We start from the raw sequence: 20,446 nt of genomic DNA, 5'->3' as shown, positions 1-20,446 counted from the left end.
AAAAAAAAAAAAAAAAAAAGAAAGAAGAAAAGAAAAAAGCAAAAGAAAAACAATAATAATAATAACCATATAAGAGAATGTAAGTGGAGCTCAGCACATGCCAAGATCATGTGTTCTATCTCCAACACAAGGAAATTTTAAAATACAACAATCAGATGGGCTAGCCGACATGAGCTGAGCTAGTGGTTCATAGGTAAAGGTGCCCTTGCTTGTTATCCCACAGTATCTTTGGGGAAGTCTGTCTTATCCTCATCCAAGCCCTGGTAAGCCTGGCCATGACTTCAAGGCACCATGTGCTGGAGGTTTCATTACTGATCAGAGGACGAACCCTAACTGCCAGAACTTCTCAGGGCAGGAAAGCTGAGCCTGCGCTAAGCAACACTTCATGGTGATGGCTGCTCATCAAGGGCTTGTGCTCCAATATCAAACCAGCTGGTGCCGCCGAGAAAATCAGGCAAACACACTCACAGGCACACACGCTCTCCAGTATGTTCCATGCTCACAGGAGAAGCAGACATCTGGGTTTGGGTTGAGTCCTGTGTGTGTGCAATAGCACATGTGTGTTGGTCAGAGGACATCTTTGTGGAGTCAATTCTCTCCTTCCTCTTTTATAGGGGCTCTGGAACCACATGTGGACATCAGGCTTGTGCGACATATGCCTTCACCCACTAAGCCATCTCCCTGGCACTGGGTCCTCAATTGACTCAGTCTGTTACTTGATTGATTTCTCTGGACCTTATACCGTCTCCAAAACTAAGGCCATTCAGTCTAGTCCGTTACGATGACGAGGGCTCTTTCCAGACGTGGCCGTTGCTGAAAATTCCATTAGCAGTAGTTAAACAAGGAAAATCGGAAAGGTAATGGGGACACTTAAATTGCACACAACTCCCAAGGCGGTCTAAAGATCCTTGCCAACTCCTGAAGCATCAAGAGGAGCGACATCTGGACATCATGAGGTTGTGGTGTGACCAGTCATCCTCCCGCGAGGACAGCAAAAAACCCTTTCACTAGCTCAGCAGCTGCTACCAGCTTGGGGACTCACCTCATTCCCTGAAACTTGAGGCAAAGAGCAATAAAATGAACCAAGAAGCCAAAATGAAGGAAGAGTTGCCAATTTTTTTTTTTAAGTCTAATGAGTCAAGTCAATCACTTCTTTCTCTCCTTTGAGAAGTACAGCAGGTTCCTCGGTCGCAAAAAAAAAAAAAATATGTTTTTGCTGCTGAGTCTGCAGTTTTACTGTGTTTGCCGAGCTGCCTGACACACTCCTGTTTAGGGCTGGGGCTTGCAGGCTGGGCCTCTTGTTGGCTGAAGCTTTCTTCAAAGGCTAATGTTGCAGCCACTGGCTGCAACTCAACTGAGTGATTCAACATGCCTTCTGGAAGCAGTATGTCAGCCTTTCATTTTCTTCAAAACTATGCAGGAGGAGGACCTGTCCATCTCCCACACCCAGAAAGAGGAAAGTAGAGGGGCTAGGAAGTCAGGGGAGGGGGATGTACCATCTAAGACTTGCCTAAAGGCAAGTGGAGAGTGTTCCAGACACGTGACCAGCAAGAGAGGTAGAAGCAGGGCTGTGGACCAGCTGCGTCAAAGCTTTGCTGATGCCCTGTATAGCATCTACAGGGCAATATGAGATAAAGCGTGATCCCTTCTTCAGAGGCTCTTTCCTTTTTCTACATACTCTCCCCCATATCTTAATAGTTTGTATTTGTTTTGGAAAGAACAAAGAAATTCCCAGATCAGCAAGCACAGAGACCCAGTTGGCTTCCCAACCCAGCACATTGCCACACAGCTCTAACCTGCACACTGTCCCAATGGGGGTAGAGAAGAAAAGCCTGGCATCTCTGCTTTCCAAGGCTCAACCCATAGATGATAGAAGACTTCATGGGCTTTGCCATTACCACTTCTATGCTTCTACATTGAGTACCTGGATCAGAATAGAAGCTTTCCTTGCCTGGTAACCCACAGAACATACCCTGAGTCTGTCACTGCAAGCCCTGTATAACTGTCTGTGCTAAGATCTGTGACATGTGACAGTGATCCTGTGCCTGTGCCTCTTCCAGGCGTGAGGTATACTTACAAATACTACATAGACAAAGAAGAAGGGAACAGGCAGGGTCAGAGGTCCCTGTAGAAGGTAGTGGGAAGACCAGGAACCATCCTGAGGAGGAAGAATCACCTGAGCCAAGGCTCAAAGCCTACTCAACACACACCATTGTCCCACTGGGTATCAAAGACAAGACACAAATTCAAGGATCAAACTGGGACAATGCTCTCAGAGCACAGACCTTTCCGAACCCAGGGCTTATAAATGCACAATCTATGTTCACAGTTACCTGCCAAGTGAACCAAGATTGAAATGTTTAGAATCTATATTACAGAAGGCTATGGATGACGGCAAGGTCTAGAGTATAGCTCTGACAGGGTCAAGGATGGCTATGGTGAATGGAGGGATGAGACTAAGGAGCAAAGAGGCCAGGGTGAAGAAGGACCTGCTGCATGGGGTCTGAGACCACAATGTATCCAGGCTCATGAGACTGATGTCACCAGCATCCATTTCCCCATTGGACATGGTGTCTAGGGATGTAGGACACATGAGGAGATGGTTGGAAAGGAGATGGAAGAAGTGAGAGCGATGGAGGGAGGCAGGAGGAGAAAGCGAACACAGGATGCAAAAGGATGTAAACAGCGAAAGTGCAAGCTCCTTCCTCCTCGCTGTTTATGGACACCACCATAATATTTAGTCTCCTGTAAGATACATCAAGAAATGTTTGCTGCTTCAAATATCCTCCTGCTCTGGTTTGGACCACAAAATGTCAACAGCTCTATACGGGAGCCAGCAGCCAGAGGCTTTATGTTCTGTGGTACCCAAAGCAGAAGAAACCGGATGCTGCTCCAATCTTCTCCATGCATCAGCCCCTTTGACCACTGACCTCATCATGGCGGTGGCTGCAGTGTCGGGTCATGGCGGATGCACGATAAATATTTAGGGGGAAAAAAATCAATAAATGACCTTAAAAGATCCACTTGGATCTTGGGGTGAGGGAAGGTACTTATATTAGCTGGGCCTAGCATTCTGGCCATGGTAACTGTCTTGAAATGTCTTGGTTTTCAATCATTTATAAAGTGTTCTTGCTATGAGATTTCAGTGCTCTGTTTAACAAGCATCTTCTCGATCAGTGTGTTAGAACTAATTAGATTGTTCACTTAGAACAATGAGTCCTCAATCCACCACAAGGTCTTAGCTTTCCCTTGCCATAGGAGAGGTCTGGAGGGTTTCGAAACCGGTTACGGGAAACTGTCCTATAACCAGATAATCAGGAACTCTTTTTGAATCTCTCAGGAAACTGACTGCATTAGACGGCCTTGAGGTTCCCAGAAGAGGAACAGCAGAGCCAACCAGCCAAGGCCAGTAAGAATCACAGACAATACAGAGATAACAGCTAACGAGACACCTCGGCCTTGTGTTCTAGAAGTTATCGTAAGCTCACGAGAAAATGACTGTTGACACACAGATCAAGATCCAGGACCTCGAGACCGGGCGGAAGAGGAGAACTGAGCAGCTTCAGCCCTTTCCCACCCGGCCCCATGGCTGGCTCAAGGCAACCCACCTCAGCTGGCCTGTCCCTTCTGCAGATAAGTTCCCCCAACACACACCATCTACGGATGGGCCTTCCAGCCCCAGGGAGGTTCTTGCCCTTCTTTCCTTTGTCTCCTTTCCCACACTAATCTCAGCTCCACAGCTTGTGCCCACTGTTGCCACAGTGTGCAAACCTAACAGTATTTGTGCCCACTATTGTCACAGTGTGCAAACCTAACAGTATTTGGCCAAGGCAGGTGTGCAATAAGCACATACGGACACCAGCAAATGAAAAGGGGACCCCGAGTTGCTTGGAGTTGGGTAATAACTTGTAAAATAGCTTGTAATTCTAATAAACTCCTTTCCACCAAAACCACAGAGAAATGGCAAGACCTAATGCTCTTCTCTGCTTCGTCTGGCAAAACCAAAGCCTCATTTTCACGGAGGCAAACTCCTCCCGAAAGAAAGACAGCGGAAGTCAGCTTAGCTGTCTCCACTTCTGGTCCCTTGTGGCCTCACCTCACTCGGTGCTTATAAGCACCCTCTTCCCAAATACTTCCTGTTACCTCAGAATAAGGATTCTATCTACCACTAAGTCTCACTGGGAAGAACTGGGAAGCAAATATGTCTGACTTCCCTTCCCCTGTGGTCTCCAGGCCAAGCAGGCAACTCCTTCAGTACAGAATGAAATCAGCAATAGACTCTATACCAATGAACAGGGATGGCTGTGTTCTGATAAAACTTTATTTACAAAAACAGATAGAAGGTCAGATACGGACTAGAGGCTACAGGTGGGCCAGCCTAGACTCTAGCACACGGTCATGCTCATAGCAATCAGATAGACGCCCCCTTAACGTCTCTCCTAGGTGGGATGGTCAGGAGACATTCCCAATGAGCTGAGACTTGTTTTGCCTGAACCACAATCGTCTCTTTCTAATTCCTTGCAAAGAGTGCCAAAATGAAAAAAGACATTGCCATATTAAGAGAAAAATGGAGCCAGAGAGTTTCCTCAACCATCAACGAAGTTCTTGAAACGGGGCCAAAGAACACAAAAGGCCCCGTTTCTGAGTTTGGGGAAGTGAAATATTTTCACATGCCAAAATGAACTACAGTCAGAAACAGTAAAGATCCATGCCGCCATTTGCTTTTGGACAGAGCTGGCATTGCAGAACAAAAGCCACCCTCCGCGTCCCGTCTGTACTTCTTTTCACATGAAATATTGATGCTCTCCTCTCTAAAAAAAGGTAAATATCAATCCAGTAATGGGAGCCCTGCCACAGCAACAGGCTCTGTGGCATCTTTGGCAACTGCAGCGGAAGTCCTCTTAGTTTTGGGAGAGAAGGCCACAGAAAAGAGCAGCAAGAGGAGGCACAGAAAAGCCTCCAAAATGGAAAAAACACAAAAGACAGAGAGGAAGGTTTCGGGGCAGTGTGTGTCTACACCAGGCTCCGGTTTACTTTATGGGAAGAGGGAGAGCATCCAGAGGATGCATGGCCTTTGGTTATCTGATTCGCTCTGGGAAGAGCCCAGGGGCTTAGTCAGCATCCTCAGACAATCAGGTGGCCTGAGGAGAACCCATGTGAGTCACACCCAGCCCCAAGCCGCTCCACCTCCCTGGCTCCTGCCTCATCCCCAGAGACTGCCTGGGCCTTCCTCACTCGGATCACCAGTGGCCGACTCTCTACGCACAGGGCCAAATTATGAGAGGTTTAGATATGAACGCCCCAGCCTCCAGTGACCCTGCTCTGAACTCCATGATCAAGCCTTAGCCTTCAGGCCCTGTCAGCAGGCTCCGCAGTAAGAGGACCCTCAGCAAACAACACCAACCAGTACCCAGAGGCTAAGCCTCAGCCACTTCAAACAGGTCTGTGGGACTGGTGGGCCAAAGGTGGCTGGGGGCCTTGGCGGGGGAGGAAGAAAACCACCTCAAGCCTGGATAAATGCTGTGTCCAAATATTTACCTGGTGGTTGGCGTCAGGGAAAAGAACCCACAGGAAGCGTCATTGCCTCATCAGCACTCTGAGGTACCAAGACCACAGGCTCAGTGTAGCCCTGGCGCGGGCTATATCCGGCCAAACTCCAAAACCAGAAGGCGGGAGACAAGAGTGTGCAGTTGGCCTGCTGCACAGTCCTCCTCATCTGAAACTGGTTCAGAAGAGCTAGGTACTAGCCTGTGGCGTCTCTCCTAATCCATCACACTTGGGAGTTGCGGACCTGGTTTTGTCCAGATGCTGTTGTCTTAGTTAAGGTGACTATTGCTGTGATGGAACACCATGACAAAAAGCAAGTTGGGGAGGAAAAGGATTATTTGGCTTACACTTCCATATTGCTGTTCCTCATCAAAGGAAGTCAGGATGGGAACTCAAAATGGCAGGATCCTGGAGGCAGGAGCTGATGCAGAGGCCATGGAAGGGTGCTGCTCACTGGCTCACTCCCGCACCCCCCCCCCCCGCTTGCTCAGCCTGTTTTCTTACAGAACCCAAGACCACCAGCCCAGGGATGGCCTCACCCACAATGGGCTGGGGATCAGTCCCTAATTAAGAAAATGCCTTACAGCTGGATCTTGTGGAGGCATTTTCTCAATTAAGATTCCCTCCTTCCAGATAACACTAGCTTGTGTGTTGACACAAAACTAGCCAGCAGAGCTGTCCAACATCCATGACCTGACCTGAAGGCCAAAGGAAATGTGTTCCTCATGCTCAAGCAGGAGAAAGCTGAGTCTGGAAACGAAGAGCTGAGGAGATGGTTCCGTCAGTAAAGTGCTCACTGAGCAAGCGTGAGGGCTCAAGTTCAAGCCTCCGAACCTACAAGACAGCCGGGCAGAGAGCGGCACACCTGTGATCCCAGCACTAAGCAGAGACAGAGAAATCAAAACCGAGTGAAACTAGGCACAGGGTTACATGCCTGAATCTTAGGTATTTGGGATGCTGAAGCAGGAAGATCACTTGGGCCCAGCAGTTTGAGGCTATTCTGAGCAATATATTAAGCACACACACCCCCAAAAGAGATGGAAAATTAAACTATAAATAGCATCCAATTTCTATTTAAATGAGGAAGGACAGCAAATACAGAATGTATGGAGTCTTGAGTCTCGTCCCTCCCATGATGGGGGATGCTGAGGGGACTCGGATGTGGGGAAAGACTCCGTGCAGTGAGTCAGACAAGGGGTGTCCCTGGGGTCTAAAGCAGGATGTGATCCAACACTGAAGGACAGAAATACTGAAAGGAAGGCCTGAGAGAGAGAAAATGCTCCAAGCCCCAGGGGACCTGAGGAGGTGGTGAGGGGCAGCAGGAGGATGAGGAAGGGGCGCCAGATCAAGTCAGGTGACCCCAGGAAGGAGTTCCGGATATAGAGAGTTTGCGTGGGATGGGCAGGACAGCATCCAAAGGAATCAGCACAGCTGGAAAAACAGCTGTGTGACAAAAGGCACTTTCCCTCCTACCTTAACACTTGCCCGTGTTTCTGCCCATGCCCCGGCTCCAGCCTGAAGACACCCAATTGGTTCACTTTTTATGTCTCTCCCTATCTCTTATGGCTCCGCCCTCCTCTTGAACTGCTCAGGAAAAAAAGACAAAACGACAACAACAACAAAACAACAACCAAAAACTGACTTTGGATAAAAGTTAAAAATATTCTGTACACACGGCCAGTGGCTCGTGTTAAACACATTTGGAAGTAGTTTGTATCCCAAGCTGAACTAGTTTGCCCTCAAAGCTGCTTCCCATTAAAATGTTTACATGGGCGATCCCCACCCCCCCACCTCCAGACCAACACGGATCCCATTGAGGACCCCTAGTTTCAGCTCTGGGACAGGAGCATCCCATGAGGCTCAAGGGAAGAGTCACAGGGGTCACCCTCTCTCTTCCAAGGGGCGGATCAGTAGCCCCGCCCACAAAGGGCTTTCCTTGTGAGCCTTTCCCACGCAGTCCTTTAGGGTCTCAAAATGTAGCAAGCAGAGCAAATGCACATTATGTCGGCTCAGCAGAGAGAAACAAAAGAGTCTTTTGGTCACAAGCCCAGAAACCTTTCTGGCAACTGCAAGCCAAGAAGCTTCAAGCCCCTTAGAGATGGGAGGCACACTCTGAGAGGGAGGAAGTGGAGGAGCTCAGGCAGGGCCTACACTGTAGCGCTGTCCTTCCTGTGAGCAGCATGCGACAACAGTTAGCAGTTTGATGGAGCAGCATGTGCTCACCCTACTTGGGCCGTGGGAGTTGAGGCTCCGTGGCTCACAGTCCCTCCCAGGTTCTCCAAAGGTGGAGGAGCTGATCTGCAGCCGAAAGACAGGACGGCTCGTGCTCTCGGACAAAAAAGGGAGATGCAGCCCGGCATTGGTGGCGCACGCCTTTAATCCCAGTACTTGGGAGGCAGAGGCAGGCGGATCTCTGTGAGTTCGAGGCCAGCCTGGTCTACAAGAGCTAGTTTCAGGACAGGCTCCAAAGTTACAGAGAAACCCTGTCTTGAAATGTCCATTGCACCTTCCATTTCGTGAAACACATGTTCAAAGCGGACAATTCCAGCGTGAGTCACAGAGAACCCCTTCAAGCAAACTCATGATGCTGATGAGAAACCCGGCCCAGATGACCAGCCCTTGAATTAGTCACTAGGCTCGTGCATGTGGTGTATGGCCCAACACCAGCTTCACTGGGCTGCTCTTCAATGGCTCTGGGGAGGCCCAGTCATATCCTCATGTGACAAAGCACCCTGGGGGGTGACTTTCCTGCCTGAAGCCCAGGCTTGACCTCGAACTTGATGCTTAACGGAGGCTGTCCTTAAGCCCAGATCTTCTTGCCTTCCATCCCCCTCCTCAAATGCTGGAACTGGAGGTATGCACCACCTCACCCACTATCCTAGTCTGTCTTCTCCCCCCTTCCCTGACCTGTTTCTTTGTTGTTGCCTAAGAGGACATGGTACCAAGCCAGCTCCGCTCTCATCCGCTGCCTACCACGCCTTGATCACATCACATCGCACATAAGGGGTAAATTCTGCCGGAACTCGGTTCACCTGGGTGGCCAGTTCCTTCCCAACCAAGCTTTGTTACAAGCCAGGCTAGACTCTCCCCAGAAATAACTCTCATCAGAACAGACAAACAGAAATGGGGTGGGGTGAGGTAGTCGGCAGGAATCAGGCTTTGATGTGGGTGTCTGCCTTTCATTTCCAATTCCATTTTCAAAAGCTACGTCAGTTTCATTTTACATTTCCAAATATTCGGTGGGCGGGGGGGGGCAGCACATGTCAACATTAGGCTTCTGGCTCAAGGGCTAGACTCCTAGGAACGGCCTGAAAGCCTTCACACAGCTCCTCTGTTGAGAGCTCTCACATTCTGCCTGGACATGCCAGAGGTGACACGAGGCTCCTGACTCCTTGTTGGCTCAGAATCAGAAAAGAATATCCCCAGGCTGGAAGCAGTCACATGGCATGCACCCACGCATTCCGAACGTGAAATGACATGAGGAGACAGCTCACACACCACGCAGGCCAGGGTCCCGCCTGCAGACGGCCAGGAGGCCACCCAATGCTGGCTGTCTTCCGTGAACTCGGTGGGTCTGAAGGGTCTACATGTGGCCGCCGGCTGTGCTATTCTGGCCAGCCTCCTCTGGTGCCACCACCACATTCTAGACGCCTCACCAGCAGCATTCCTAAATGGGAAATGTGCCAACCTATTTAAGGTCGTGCTGTCCCATCCCATGTAAAGGCCAGGCTCTGTCCCTGTGGCTATGGCTGCCGAGTTGGGTACTTGAACGTCTGCCCACTGGCTCCGAGGAGGCGGGGGTGATAAGGTACAGGTGCGTTCCTGGAAAGTTTGTACTTCCTTTAAAAAATAGGAATAACACAGCTACCCTGTGTATTAGAGAATCATTGGATGTGAAGGGCAGCGCCTGGCCCAATTAGCTTGGTGCCAACAAACACAGTTAGAAAGATGAACTGTTGATAGAAATTCCACAGTAACCTGGCAGAAATAACACACCACTGTGACCTCACTAAAGTCGGTCACCCGCACGGGCACAGAGCCTGTATGGGCTACAGCCTTCAGTCTTGTCTTCACCACTCAGCCTCTGAGAAGGTAAGGGAATAGAGAGGGTAGAGAGTGAATGTTTGGTCCTGTGGTTTTTCCTGAAGAATGCCTGATACTATTTTTAAAAGGATAAAAGAACCCAGCATCCTACTGCCCCAACAGTACACTGAGCCGCCTCTATCCAATAGTCCAGAGCGCACAGTAGGACTTCACCTAACTGACATCCTACTTAACAGTCAGGTGAGAGTAAGAGCTTCACAAAAAGACGCTACACTTCATTAGCTCCTAGACGGGTGTCTTTTACTGCACCACTCACAAAATTCCCACTGACCCTCCTTCCTTCTATCTGAAGAAATTCCTGGGGACAGGAAGAAAGGAGAAACAAAGGTCACATCATCGTGTGATCTGCATGAGGGGGAGTGGGAATCTTTGCTGGCCATCCTGTAAGACCTGGATTTAGTTTTGGGGCTGAAGACTTTGCTAAACAAGGGTGGGAGATGTGGCTCAGTTGGCAGAGTGCTTGTCTAGCTCTCACAAAGGTCTGGCTTGATTCACAATACTGTGTAAGCCTGGCGTGGTCGTGCATGCCCATAATCCTCACAGATGGAAGGGGAGAGGCAGGGAAGTCAAAGAGGTTCAAAGCCACCTACAAGTTATCAAAGGTGTTTGGAGGCAACCTGGGCTACATGAGACTTTGCTGAGCAAAAATAACTGCAAACAGGGTATCAAATATGTTTTTTAAAAAAATCTTTTTCCTTTCCTTTTATTTAAAAAAAAAATGCCAAGTGTGGTGGCACATGTCTTTAATCCCAGCACTCAGAAAGCTGAGTAGTAGCTGAGGCTAGCCTGATCTACAAAGTGAGTCTAGGACAGTCAAGGCTACACAAAGAAACCCTATCTCAAAAAAATCACACGAAAAATAAATTAGGTTTTTGTTTGTTTGTTTGTTTGTTTTTCAAGACAGGGTTTCTCTGTAGTTTTGGAGCCTGTCCTGGAACTAGCTCTTGTAGACCAGGCTGGCCTCAAACTCATAGCGATCCACCTGCCTCTGCCTCCCAAGTGCTAGGATTAAAGGCATGTGACACCACTGCCCGGCTTGAAAAATAAATTAATTAAATAAAAAAATTAATTCAAGTAGGACTAGAAAGAATCTGAGCTATAAACATCCCGACCCCCAAGGCAATTTCACACACGCATTTCTCAAAGTGAGCTCACTCTCGCTACGTCTTAGTTTTACATCCTGGACCTGCCTCAAAGTTAAGGGCTCGTAGAAAACAATAATTTGGGCAGATATTGTATTCTAGCCCTTTCGCAAGGGGCTATGTGCACATCAGCACTTTAAAGATTCTAAGAGACTCAAGGAAGAGATGTTAATTTTGTCTTAGGTTCCCAAAACCTTGAGCACAGAAAGTTTAGCAAGGAGCTAGAGAGATGATAAGCACACTGCTTTTGCAGAAACCCAGAGTCAGGTAACCCCGTAACTTCAGTTCCAGGGTACCCAGCTTCTCTAATTACATAGTCACATACAAACACAACACATGGTTAAAAGTCATTTTAAAAAAAAAGTTTTCAATCCATTCCATACACACTGAGAACCCAGGACACCCCCAGTTATGCATGTGGAGACAAACATCTCTGACACAGATGCCTCAACATCAGGGACAGAGTCTCTCTTCTCACCAGCTACCCATTAACTTCCTTAGAGTCTGGTTTTATGAAGAAAAAAATGCTACTTTTAAAAACTCTACTATGTGACAGGTGGTGGGGCTTGACTTTAATCCCAGCACTCAGGAGAAATCCCACCTCAAAAAAAAAAAAAAAAAAAAAAAAAAACGACTAAGAAACTAATTTAATTCAATTAAAAACCTCCGATCTGAGAGCCAGCTTCTTCCAGGAGCTTCCCGAGCCCCTTCTCTCCTGCCACCTGGCCCTGTAGCTTCTGCGCTGTGGCTGCGTGCTCCAGGGTTACCAGACAGCTCTGGTGTCCTCGCCTTCTCTAGGTCTGGCATCTGAGAGCTGGGCTCTGTGGGCTGGTGAGGCGCTCAGGCCTCAGGAGCTTCTCACCTGATGGTCGATTTTGATAAGGGCGATGTCTGCCTTTTCATCGACGTCCTTGATCTTAGCTTCATAGGTAGCTCCATTCTTCAGCTCAACCTTGACCCGGTTTTTGTTGGTCACCACATGAGCGTTTGTCACGATCAGTCCATCCTCAGACACGATAAATCCAGACCCGCTAGCCACCGGCACCTCCCTCTTTGAAAATGGAAGCCTAAAACAGACATTAGTGAAGGCTGAACACCTCTAAACACTCACACAAACCAGGAAATGACTTTGCAGGAGTAACCCACGCACATCTAACAAGTGTTTAACGGTTTAAAAATAACATTAGGCTACTTTTTGGAATGAATCAAAAATTCCACTTAGAAAATATTCCCTGGGAATCTCTTCAGAGCTAGAAGTTAATAAAAGAAGGGCCAAGATTATAGATTTAAGTAGGAAAAATTTCCTAAGGCAGAGAACTCCATCATACTATAGGAATCTACCCAGCGACATTCCTGACACTTTAATGTGTGTCAAAAATAGCTCTGTCGCTACTTAGTGACAGCTCCAGATGTTACAGGAAAGGGGAGGCACTCTTTACTTGCGATATAGTTCAATGTGAACCACAGCAGGCGCGATCTTCTCCACCACGTCAGCAATAAAGTTGTATTTATGCCGCAAACTGTTGGGATCTTCCTGCCCTGGGAACAAAAGCAAAGACGAGGTAGTTTAGCGATGCTGGACCTGTGCTGGGGGCCTGGAACACGATGTGGCTTAGAGGGAGACAAAGTGCATGAAAGGATCAACACACACATGCATACATGCATACTCAGGCACACGAACTCATGCACATGCATGTGCTTCCACACAGATGCCTACACTCACGCGTACGGAGCATGAGCATAGGCACACATACATATACATGCATAATCATACACACATACACATTTGTATAATCATACACATGAACATATGCATCACATCAAACACACACATATACCTCTGTGGAAGGGAAACAATCATCCCCTAGGCTAAGAACTTTCCAGTCCTTTTGTGACCCACCACAGCTGCATGTCCCCAGGGTCCCCCCGTTCCAGGGCATCTGTAGATTATTCCTGTTCCACTAAGATCTACAGTGCTCCAACCAGACATAACTGGGCAAAGGGACATACGGGGACTAACTTCCCATACTGGAAGGGTACCTCCATAAACATGGAGTCCTCCAGTCCTCTCTTGTTCCCCCTCAGCCTGGTTCCCCTCCCTAAGCTGCTTGATACAGCCAAGAAATTTGATCTCCCTTCCCACGGTGTGATGTTCACAGGTTCAAGAAAAGGACTACAGCTTCCAGGGAGATTAACTAACTTGACAGATTCCATGACAGCAACATCTTAATACACCTGCTTTCAAAGCCTTTTCACTTTCTACTTTCTTACAGACTTCAAAATAAGTATCATGACCATATTATATTTGGGGAAACTGAGGCAAGGATTTCTCTATGAATACTAAATGGTCTTAATAACGAACATAAACTACAGGGAAATCTGGGAAGCTGCCCCCCCACTCCATAGTTTCAACAAATCTACAGCTTTTCCACTTCCACAATGGCATACACTGATCTGCTTCTGCATGAGTCACTTTCTGTTGCTGTGATGAGGACACCATGGCAACTTATAGAAGGAAGAGTTTACTAGGGCTTACATCCCCAGGAGATAAGAGCCATCATGGTGGGGGGATGGCAGGAACAGAAAACCTGGAGCTCACATCCTCAACCACAAGCACAGAGAGAGAAAACTGAGTGATGAGAGGCTATTCATCTCAAAGCCCACCCCCCAGTGATGTACTTCCTCCAGCAAGGCTATGCCACCAAGACCATGCCACCAAGACCTTCCTAAGCAGTGCCACCAACTGGGAAGCAATGGCTGAAACACCGGAGCCGGTGGGTGGGTGGGTGGGGATCTTATTTAAACCACCGCAGCTCCTCTCCCTGGAATCTAGATAGCTGTGATCGGTGTGTCCCCTGAACACCCAAATAAAAGATGGAACTGTGGGAGTAGAAGATTCGCATTCCTTCTACACAGAGTCTGGCAGCCATCACAGAGACACAGCTGTAAACAAGTGCATCTGGGCTTCCTGGGACCAGCTCCCTGGGCAAGGACCAAGTGGAGGTTTAACTCCAGCTGGCCAGCAACCAGAGGGCACGTGGTATTCTGCAAGCACCAGAAGCACAGCTGTGAGACGCCTGCCTTGAAGGATAACTAACTCGCCTCGCCTTTCTGATGTGCCGTGTTAGGGCGGAAGAAGATCTGCCCACAGAAGTATGAACATAAATATGGGATCCTTCTTCAGGCTCAAATAGGCAGGTGCCTTGCTGATGCAAAGCAGGAAAAGTGGCTCCAAGGTCTGTTCACCGGAATAGCTACAAGAAGGACCAGACCGAGGGGCACGAAGCCAGAGACCCATCCTAGGTCCGCACGGTAACTCCCATTTTCTCACCAGTAGAATGGGGCGATTGCCGCTAGGATGAGGTGTGGGCGTGGTTTGCTCCTTAGAGTTCAAACCCCGAATGGAACATTCAGCCTGACAGGGGCATCAAGACAAAGAGCAGGTGGCTTTGGGAATGGATACAGGGCTCTCCCACTCAGTAGATGAGGCAGAAGAAGCAGAGAGAGGAGAGAGGATAGACAGTGACAAGCCAGCTGCCGACTTCCACTGCTGTCATTTGGTAGACATCCACATAGAAACTAAATGGAAGCGACTTAACACAGGAGTACCCACAATTGCTCAAAGACGGGCAAAACGTCAAGCCAAGGAGAAGAGTGGCTTCTGCACCTGCAGCTTCAGAGCATCTTTACAGGTAAAGCAGCATGGTTAGGGGCCCGTTCCTCTCTCATTTAACTGAAGGGAGCTGCTGCTGCTGCCTCCTCCTGTCTACAGACACCCTGGTGGCCCTGCTGCTCTGATCTTCACTGCAGCCCTCTGTCCTCCTTGTAAAATGGTCAACCCAGACACACACACCCCACCCCATAGGTGAAGCCAGGTTGGCTCTGCCAGCACCTGCTCTCCCAGGGAACGCAGAGGGGCAGAGCAGTGCTGCATCTAGACCCCACATGAAGGGAAGATGCCAAACACTAGCTCTGCCCTCCGTTTGATGGCTCTGGGCATCATACCCACTACTGTCTGGCCTTGGTCACATCACCAGACTCTCCTCCCCTAAGCTTAAGTCCTTTGTCAGAAGAAAAAACAAAACAAAACAAAAAAAAAAAACAGAAAGCAAACAAACAAAGAAAGAAACAAAAAACCTTGTGAAGAGCACAGAGCTCGGTGTTTGCGTCACAGAATAAGAATGTATGACCCCATGCCCAAGAAGTGTTCGATGAAGCCACGGAATACAGCTTAAGGAGAGAATGGCTGTTCAGAAGGAGGCTCTGGGCAGTGGTGACACTTCCCATCAGTGAAACAACAGGGACAGAGAAGGGAAGCAGAGGTGCAACTGATTAAAACTTGAGTGGGTCGGGAGCTCAACAGTCTCAGTAGCCAACCCTGCACTGGTCTGAAGGGTAGCCTGTGACGATAGCTTGTTTCCCAGCTCACACAGTCTCCTCCCACAGCTTTGTGGAAGAGGGGCCAGCAGTTGGGTCAGTACCTCATCTCACCCCAACTGCAGCCCAGGTGGGCACTCAACCCCAACGGAGTGGCCCAAGCCACTCACCAGCACACCCTGAGGAGCATGACCCCACCACACCCTTTCTACACTGGAAGTCTGTGGGGCTGAGGTTGGCCCTTCCTGATTGTTCCATGGCTATACAGAGAGAGCAGAGAGCTGGAACGGGATGCCCTGTTCATTGTAGCGATGCCATCCTGGGAGTGGTGGTCCACACACAAAGAGGCAAGGGAGGAAAACAAAAGGCAAGGTGCTTGGAAGGGAAAACAAAAGAATTGCGTTCATTTGCACATGACATGATGGCCGCTCTAGAAAAGTCTTAGAAATATAAAAACAAAATTACCATGATAAATGAGTTTCAGTGTCATAGGAAAACACATCAATATACACAAATAAATCACGACAAAGAAACTTTAAAATATCATAACAACATCAAAAGAATTAAAATACTTGGGAAAATATTTAACAAAGGTTTGTCCAAGAATGCTCCAAAACAGTGTCAAAGTAAATTAAATAAGACCTAAATAAATGCAGAGGGAGACTAGATTTGCAGTTCGGAGACTCAATGTTGCTACGTTTTCAATTCTTCCCAAGGGAACATACAGATTAAAACACACTACCCACGGAAAATCTCAGGAGTTTGGTGGAAACTGACAACCTACTTTGGAAATGTTGTTGACAGTAAAAGCCTGTAATATACATGGCAAGTCTGTAATATACATACATAGTGAGTCTCAGGAAGGAAAAGGCGAATGACTTACAACAGGACCTTGATTTTTAAAAACAAAATCCTAAATAACCAGGATTAGCAAGCGGAAAGATGAATCACAGTGATTTACAGAGATAAATCTTTCCACTTGGCTAATAAATATTTAGTATTACTGATTTTAACACAACAAATGGCCTATTAAGTACAGGCAACAATTTCTGATAGCTTTATGAGCTCATGGCTGCCAGGATTCAATCCCAAGAAAGAAAATGACCCATCTCTCTCTTTTATAAACTATCAGGCACACTACTTCATAAATGTTGAATCCATCGTTCTGGGGTTTGCATCTGTGTTAACCGCTTTTTGTTTGTTTGTTTGTTGTTTGTGTTTTTGACACAAGGTCTCTCTACATAGCTCTGGCTGTCCTGAAACTCAATATGTAGACCAGGCTGGTCTCAAACTCAAAGAGATCCTCCTGCCTCTGCCTCTAGAGTGCTAGGATTAAAGGTGTGCACCACCACGCCTGGCCTTTTTCATTCTTGTTTTTCTTTTAGTTTCCTTTTGGGGGAGGTGGAGTTTAGCTACTCTCAACAACTTTCTTCTGTGAGGAAGGAGAGAAAGACAGAATTTGGAGAAGTTTCCATACCCATTACAGAATGCTAACTGAAAAGAAGTTCAGCCATCTGACCCTCTGCATGGTGGGGGATGGGTTCCAAGATCCTCCTCTAATGCTTATGTTCCTTAAGTAAAGGGCATGGTGTTTTTCATGCAACTTACCACATCCTCCCATGCACGGTAAATGGGTTCTAGAATATAATCATAGCTAATATGATGTAAATGTCATGTAAATGGTTGCTATAACACTGTTTAAGGAATTTTCACAAGGTGGAAGCCTACACATGGGCAGTACAGATAGAAGCCTCTTCTGTGCATATAAGAAAACTAAATAAATATACATATATATAGTTTTGCATATAACTATATATAGTATATGCATATAAGAAAACTAAATATACGTATTATGTATACACACACAGTGGGGGAGACATATAGATGATAGGTGACAGAAGATAGATAGGTGACAGACGACGATGACATCACGATAGTAATGCACCTCCGTGGGTAGAAGGCAGGACCAGCACATCAGAAGATTTGAAGATAAGAACAGAGTCAGCGAGAACAAAGCCGAGATGAGCTTGGTGCCATGATTCTCAGTGTCTGGTCCAAGGTACCCCAGAGCATACGGCAAACCCACGGGATACTCCCCAGCCCTGGTGACAGCCGGTATCCAGTGGACACCTTATAAACGAGTTCCAGCTTGTTCAATTTCAAAACTACGTGTCATCACATGCCTTGGATCACCCCCTTTGCCCAGAAGGTGAGGCTGCAGGCACTCGCTTTGATAAAAGGAACAGACCACAGAAAATTTACTCAACACTGGACATGGTGGGAGGAGTACTCAGTTGACTGTAATCCTGGCAAGGTCAAGGGACACTAGTCTCATCTGGTTTCTTATTGTTGCGATAAATACCACAACCAAAAGCAACTAGAGGAGAAAATTATTTATTCCATCTTGTAGTTACAATCCATCATGCAGGGAAATCAGGGCAGGAACCCAAGGAGGAACCACCCAAGGGGAAACACCGCTGACTGGTACTAGTTTTTTGACACAATCCAGGACCCCTTGCCTAGAAATGGTACTGCCCACAGTGGGCTGGGCCTTTCTATATCGATTACCAATCAAGAAAATTCCCCATAGAGCAATTTAATTAGCAGTAGCCCAAGTAAGACCCCCTCAGCTAACTCTGGGTCGAGTAAGTGGCTACCTGAAGAGTCACCAGGAGGGACACATCCCATTCATAGGAAACTGGTGATATGAAATGAAAGGCAATCGCTTTTTCCCTAATGACTTCTATGCTCTAAGGACACAAATAATTTGTTTGGATATCACTGCTCAACAAATGGAACTCTTGGGTATTCTTTCAGCCTGGGAATGCCATGAAAGATTTACTGTGACACAGCTATCTTCTAGGAAGAAGGAGAAGAACACACGGTTCAGATACGTGGAGACTGTCATAAGCCAGGAAAGTTTGGGAACCTCCGGTACTGAATCCCTACACTCGGTGTGGATGATGCAGAGCAGAGGCGACATAAGGGCCCATGTACAAGGGGCTTTGGTGAGCCCCCAAGCCCAGGGCTGTGGCAAAGCGTTAACATGCGGGAAACTTGTCAAGGTAAAAGAGTTCATCGGCTGCAGTTGCTTGAGTTTTGTGGGTTGGACATGAAGGGTCCCCCTCGAGGCTTATCATGTGTTGGAGGTTTGTTCCCTAACTGGTGGTGGATCCAATCACAGAACGACTTTGACTTCACCAATGGACTAACCCACTGATGAAGTCATCACGTGGTGGCATCATTGGGAGGTAGCAGATGTAAGGAGGTCACTGGACTGTATCTTCAGTTCTCCAGATCTTTCCTTTCCCCCTCCCCCCACCTCAACCCTCTTCTCAGCTGGCCTGAGATGAGCAGACTCTTCTGCCACCAGCTCCGGCAAGCGTCTCGCAAGCCCATTGAAACGGAGCCAGGTAATCATAAACCGTTCCTCCCTTGGCACTAGGGATATAACTCAGCCTGCAGACTGCTTGCCTAACGTGAAGGAAGAAGCCCTAGGTTACTGGGTGCAGTAGCTGGTAGCATTCCAGGCAGGCAGGAGGACCAGAAAACTCAAAGTCATCCTTAGCTACGGGACTGAGTTCAGCGCCAGCTTGAGATTCCTAAGGTCTTGTCTAAAAAACAAAACAGAACAGAAACCGCTCTCCTCCCTTAAGTTTGTTCATATCAAGTATTTGTCACGGTGACCAAAAGCCAACAGAGATGTCACAGAGACTGTCCTTCTGTCACGCCGCAGCTATCCTAGGTGACAGACTGCACAGAGAGCGACCGCCCAAAGCCAAGGTCTCTGTTATCAGCTGCTCGCACTTGCTTAGCCAACAGCAGGGGGGCAGTGCCTTGCAACAGCTCCCAGTGGCTCTTCCTGTGTTTTGGAATCTTCTAAGAATCCTAGGCCCCTCCCTCTCAGTCCCCAAAGCACGGCTCTCCACTCCAGCCCTAGGTAGTCACACCCTTTTCGCTCCCTGCCTACAGGAAGGCAGTGTATTCTTTATTCTTCCCTATAACTAGTCAAATCCCACCCAGCCTTCAATTTTGGCAATAAAATACTAGGCAATGCTAGCCAATAAGACTATGTGCTTGAGCACAGTGCTAGACACAGATGTTTCCTCTAGTTTCTCCTCAAAGCCTTCAGGGTGACTCTTATGCCTGAATCTATACAGAAGGAAAGTGTGTTGTTCAGAGCTCTGGAACTGGATTAAGGATGTAACTCAATTGAGAAGAGTGTTTGCCTAGTATGCAGGAAGCCATGGGTCCGGTCCCTGGTACCACACATTAATCCAGGCACGGCGGAACCACATCTGTAATCCCAGCACTCAGAAGATGAGGACCGGAGGATCAGAAGTCCAAGGTCATCCTTGACTGTCTATCTGTCAAGTTCCAGGCTAGCCTGGGCTACAGGAGAACCCCCATCTCTTCTCCTCATCTCCCCCCCAAAAAAGCCTCAGAGTTAGTGAGCAGCAGAGCAGGAGACTGAGCCACGTGCAGAGGCTCCCCGATTGATCTCTGCATTCTGCATTTGTAGCCTCCCTTCTCAACCCCAGCTCTTTCAGCCCCTTACAGCCACACCACTGTGGGAACCCAATTCACACTTCTGAATCGGAAGAGCGGAGCCAGGATGCAAGTCCAACAGTCCAACCTTCGCTTCCAGCAAGAACAATCCCACCATCTAATTTCTCCGCCGAGTTGATAAGTCCAGCTACTTTGGAAAACAGAACACAGTGTATTCGAGGGAAAAGAAATGAATCCTCCTTTATTCCCAGGGAACAGCTTGTTCCCCAAATTCAAATCAGTTGCAAGGACAGACTGATCAAACCCATGGCATTTTAATGCACTGCCCTACATTCAGCACTGGCTGCATTGTCTGCAGGACCCGGGGCAAGATGAAAATGAAGCTTTTTGTCCAAAGATTAGGAATCTCAAGGCAGAGCCTGCAGAGCATTAAACAGGTGGGGCCCTTCTGACTATAGCTACGGGGCCCTGTGGGACTAGACAGGTCCATGCCCAAAGAAGTTGGTCTGCCAACATTTCAAGTGCATCTGACTTTTAAAGCCATGCTAGAGGCATGGTTCTATTCTGTGGAGCCAAGGAGCCCATGGACCATCTAGGAGCTCCCACAGCATCCATCTGCTGAGAGCAATGACCATCTACAGGGGCTCCCACAGCATCCATCTGCTGGGAGCACTGACCATTTGTCTACAGGGGCTCACACAGCATCCATCTGCTGGGAGCACTGACCATCTGTCTACAGGGGCTCACACAGCATCCATCTGCTGGGA

The 20,446-nt window shown here is 48.0% G+C and overlaps 1 protein-coding gene across 1 annotated transcript in view; it reads right to left on the bottom strand.

Moving 5' to 3' along the window:
- Positions 1–20,446, bottom strand: part of Htra1 (HtrA serine peptidase 1) — a 50,711-nt gene that overhangs the window by 12,233 nt on the left and 18,032 nt on the right. The window contains exons 2-3 of the mRNA XM_005351379.3: positions 12,233–12,332; positions 11,656–11,860 (exon numbers count right to left, since the gene is read on the bottom strand). Coding sequence (XP_005351436.1) covers positions 11,656–11,860; positions 12,233–12,332 — 305 coding nt within the window. The remainder of the gene's footprint in view (positions 1–11,655; positions 11,861–12,232; positions 12,333–20,446) is intronic.

Source organism: Microtus ochrogaster, chromosome 8 (genome assembly GCF_000317375.1).
Source record: "Microtus ochrogaster isolate Prairie Vole_2 chromosome 8, MicOch1.0, whole genome shotgun sequence".
Classification (NCBI taxonomy): Eukaryota; Metazoa; Chordata; class Mammalia; order Rodentia; family Cricetidae; genus Microtus; species Microtus ochrogaster.
This window is presented reverse-complemented; position numbering and strand designations above follow the sequence as displayed.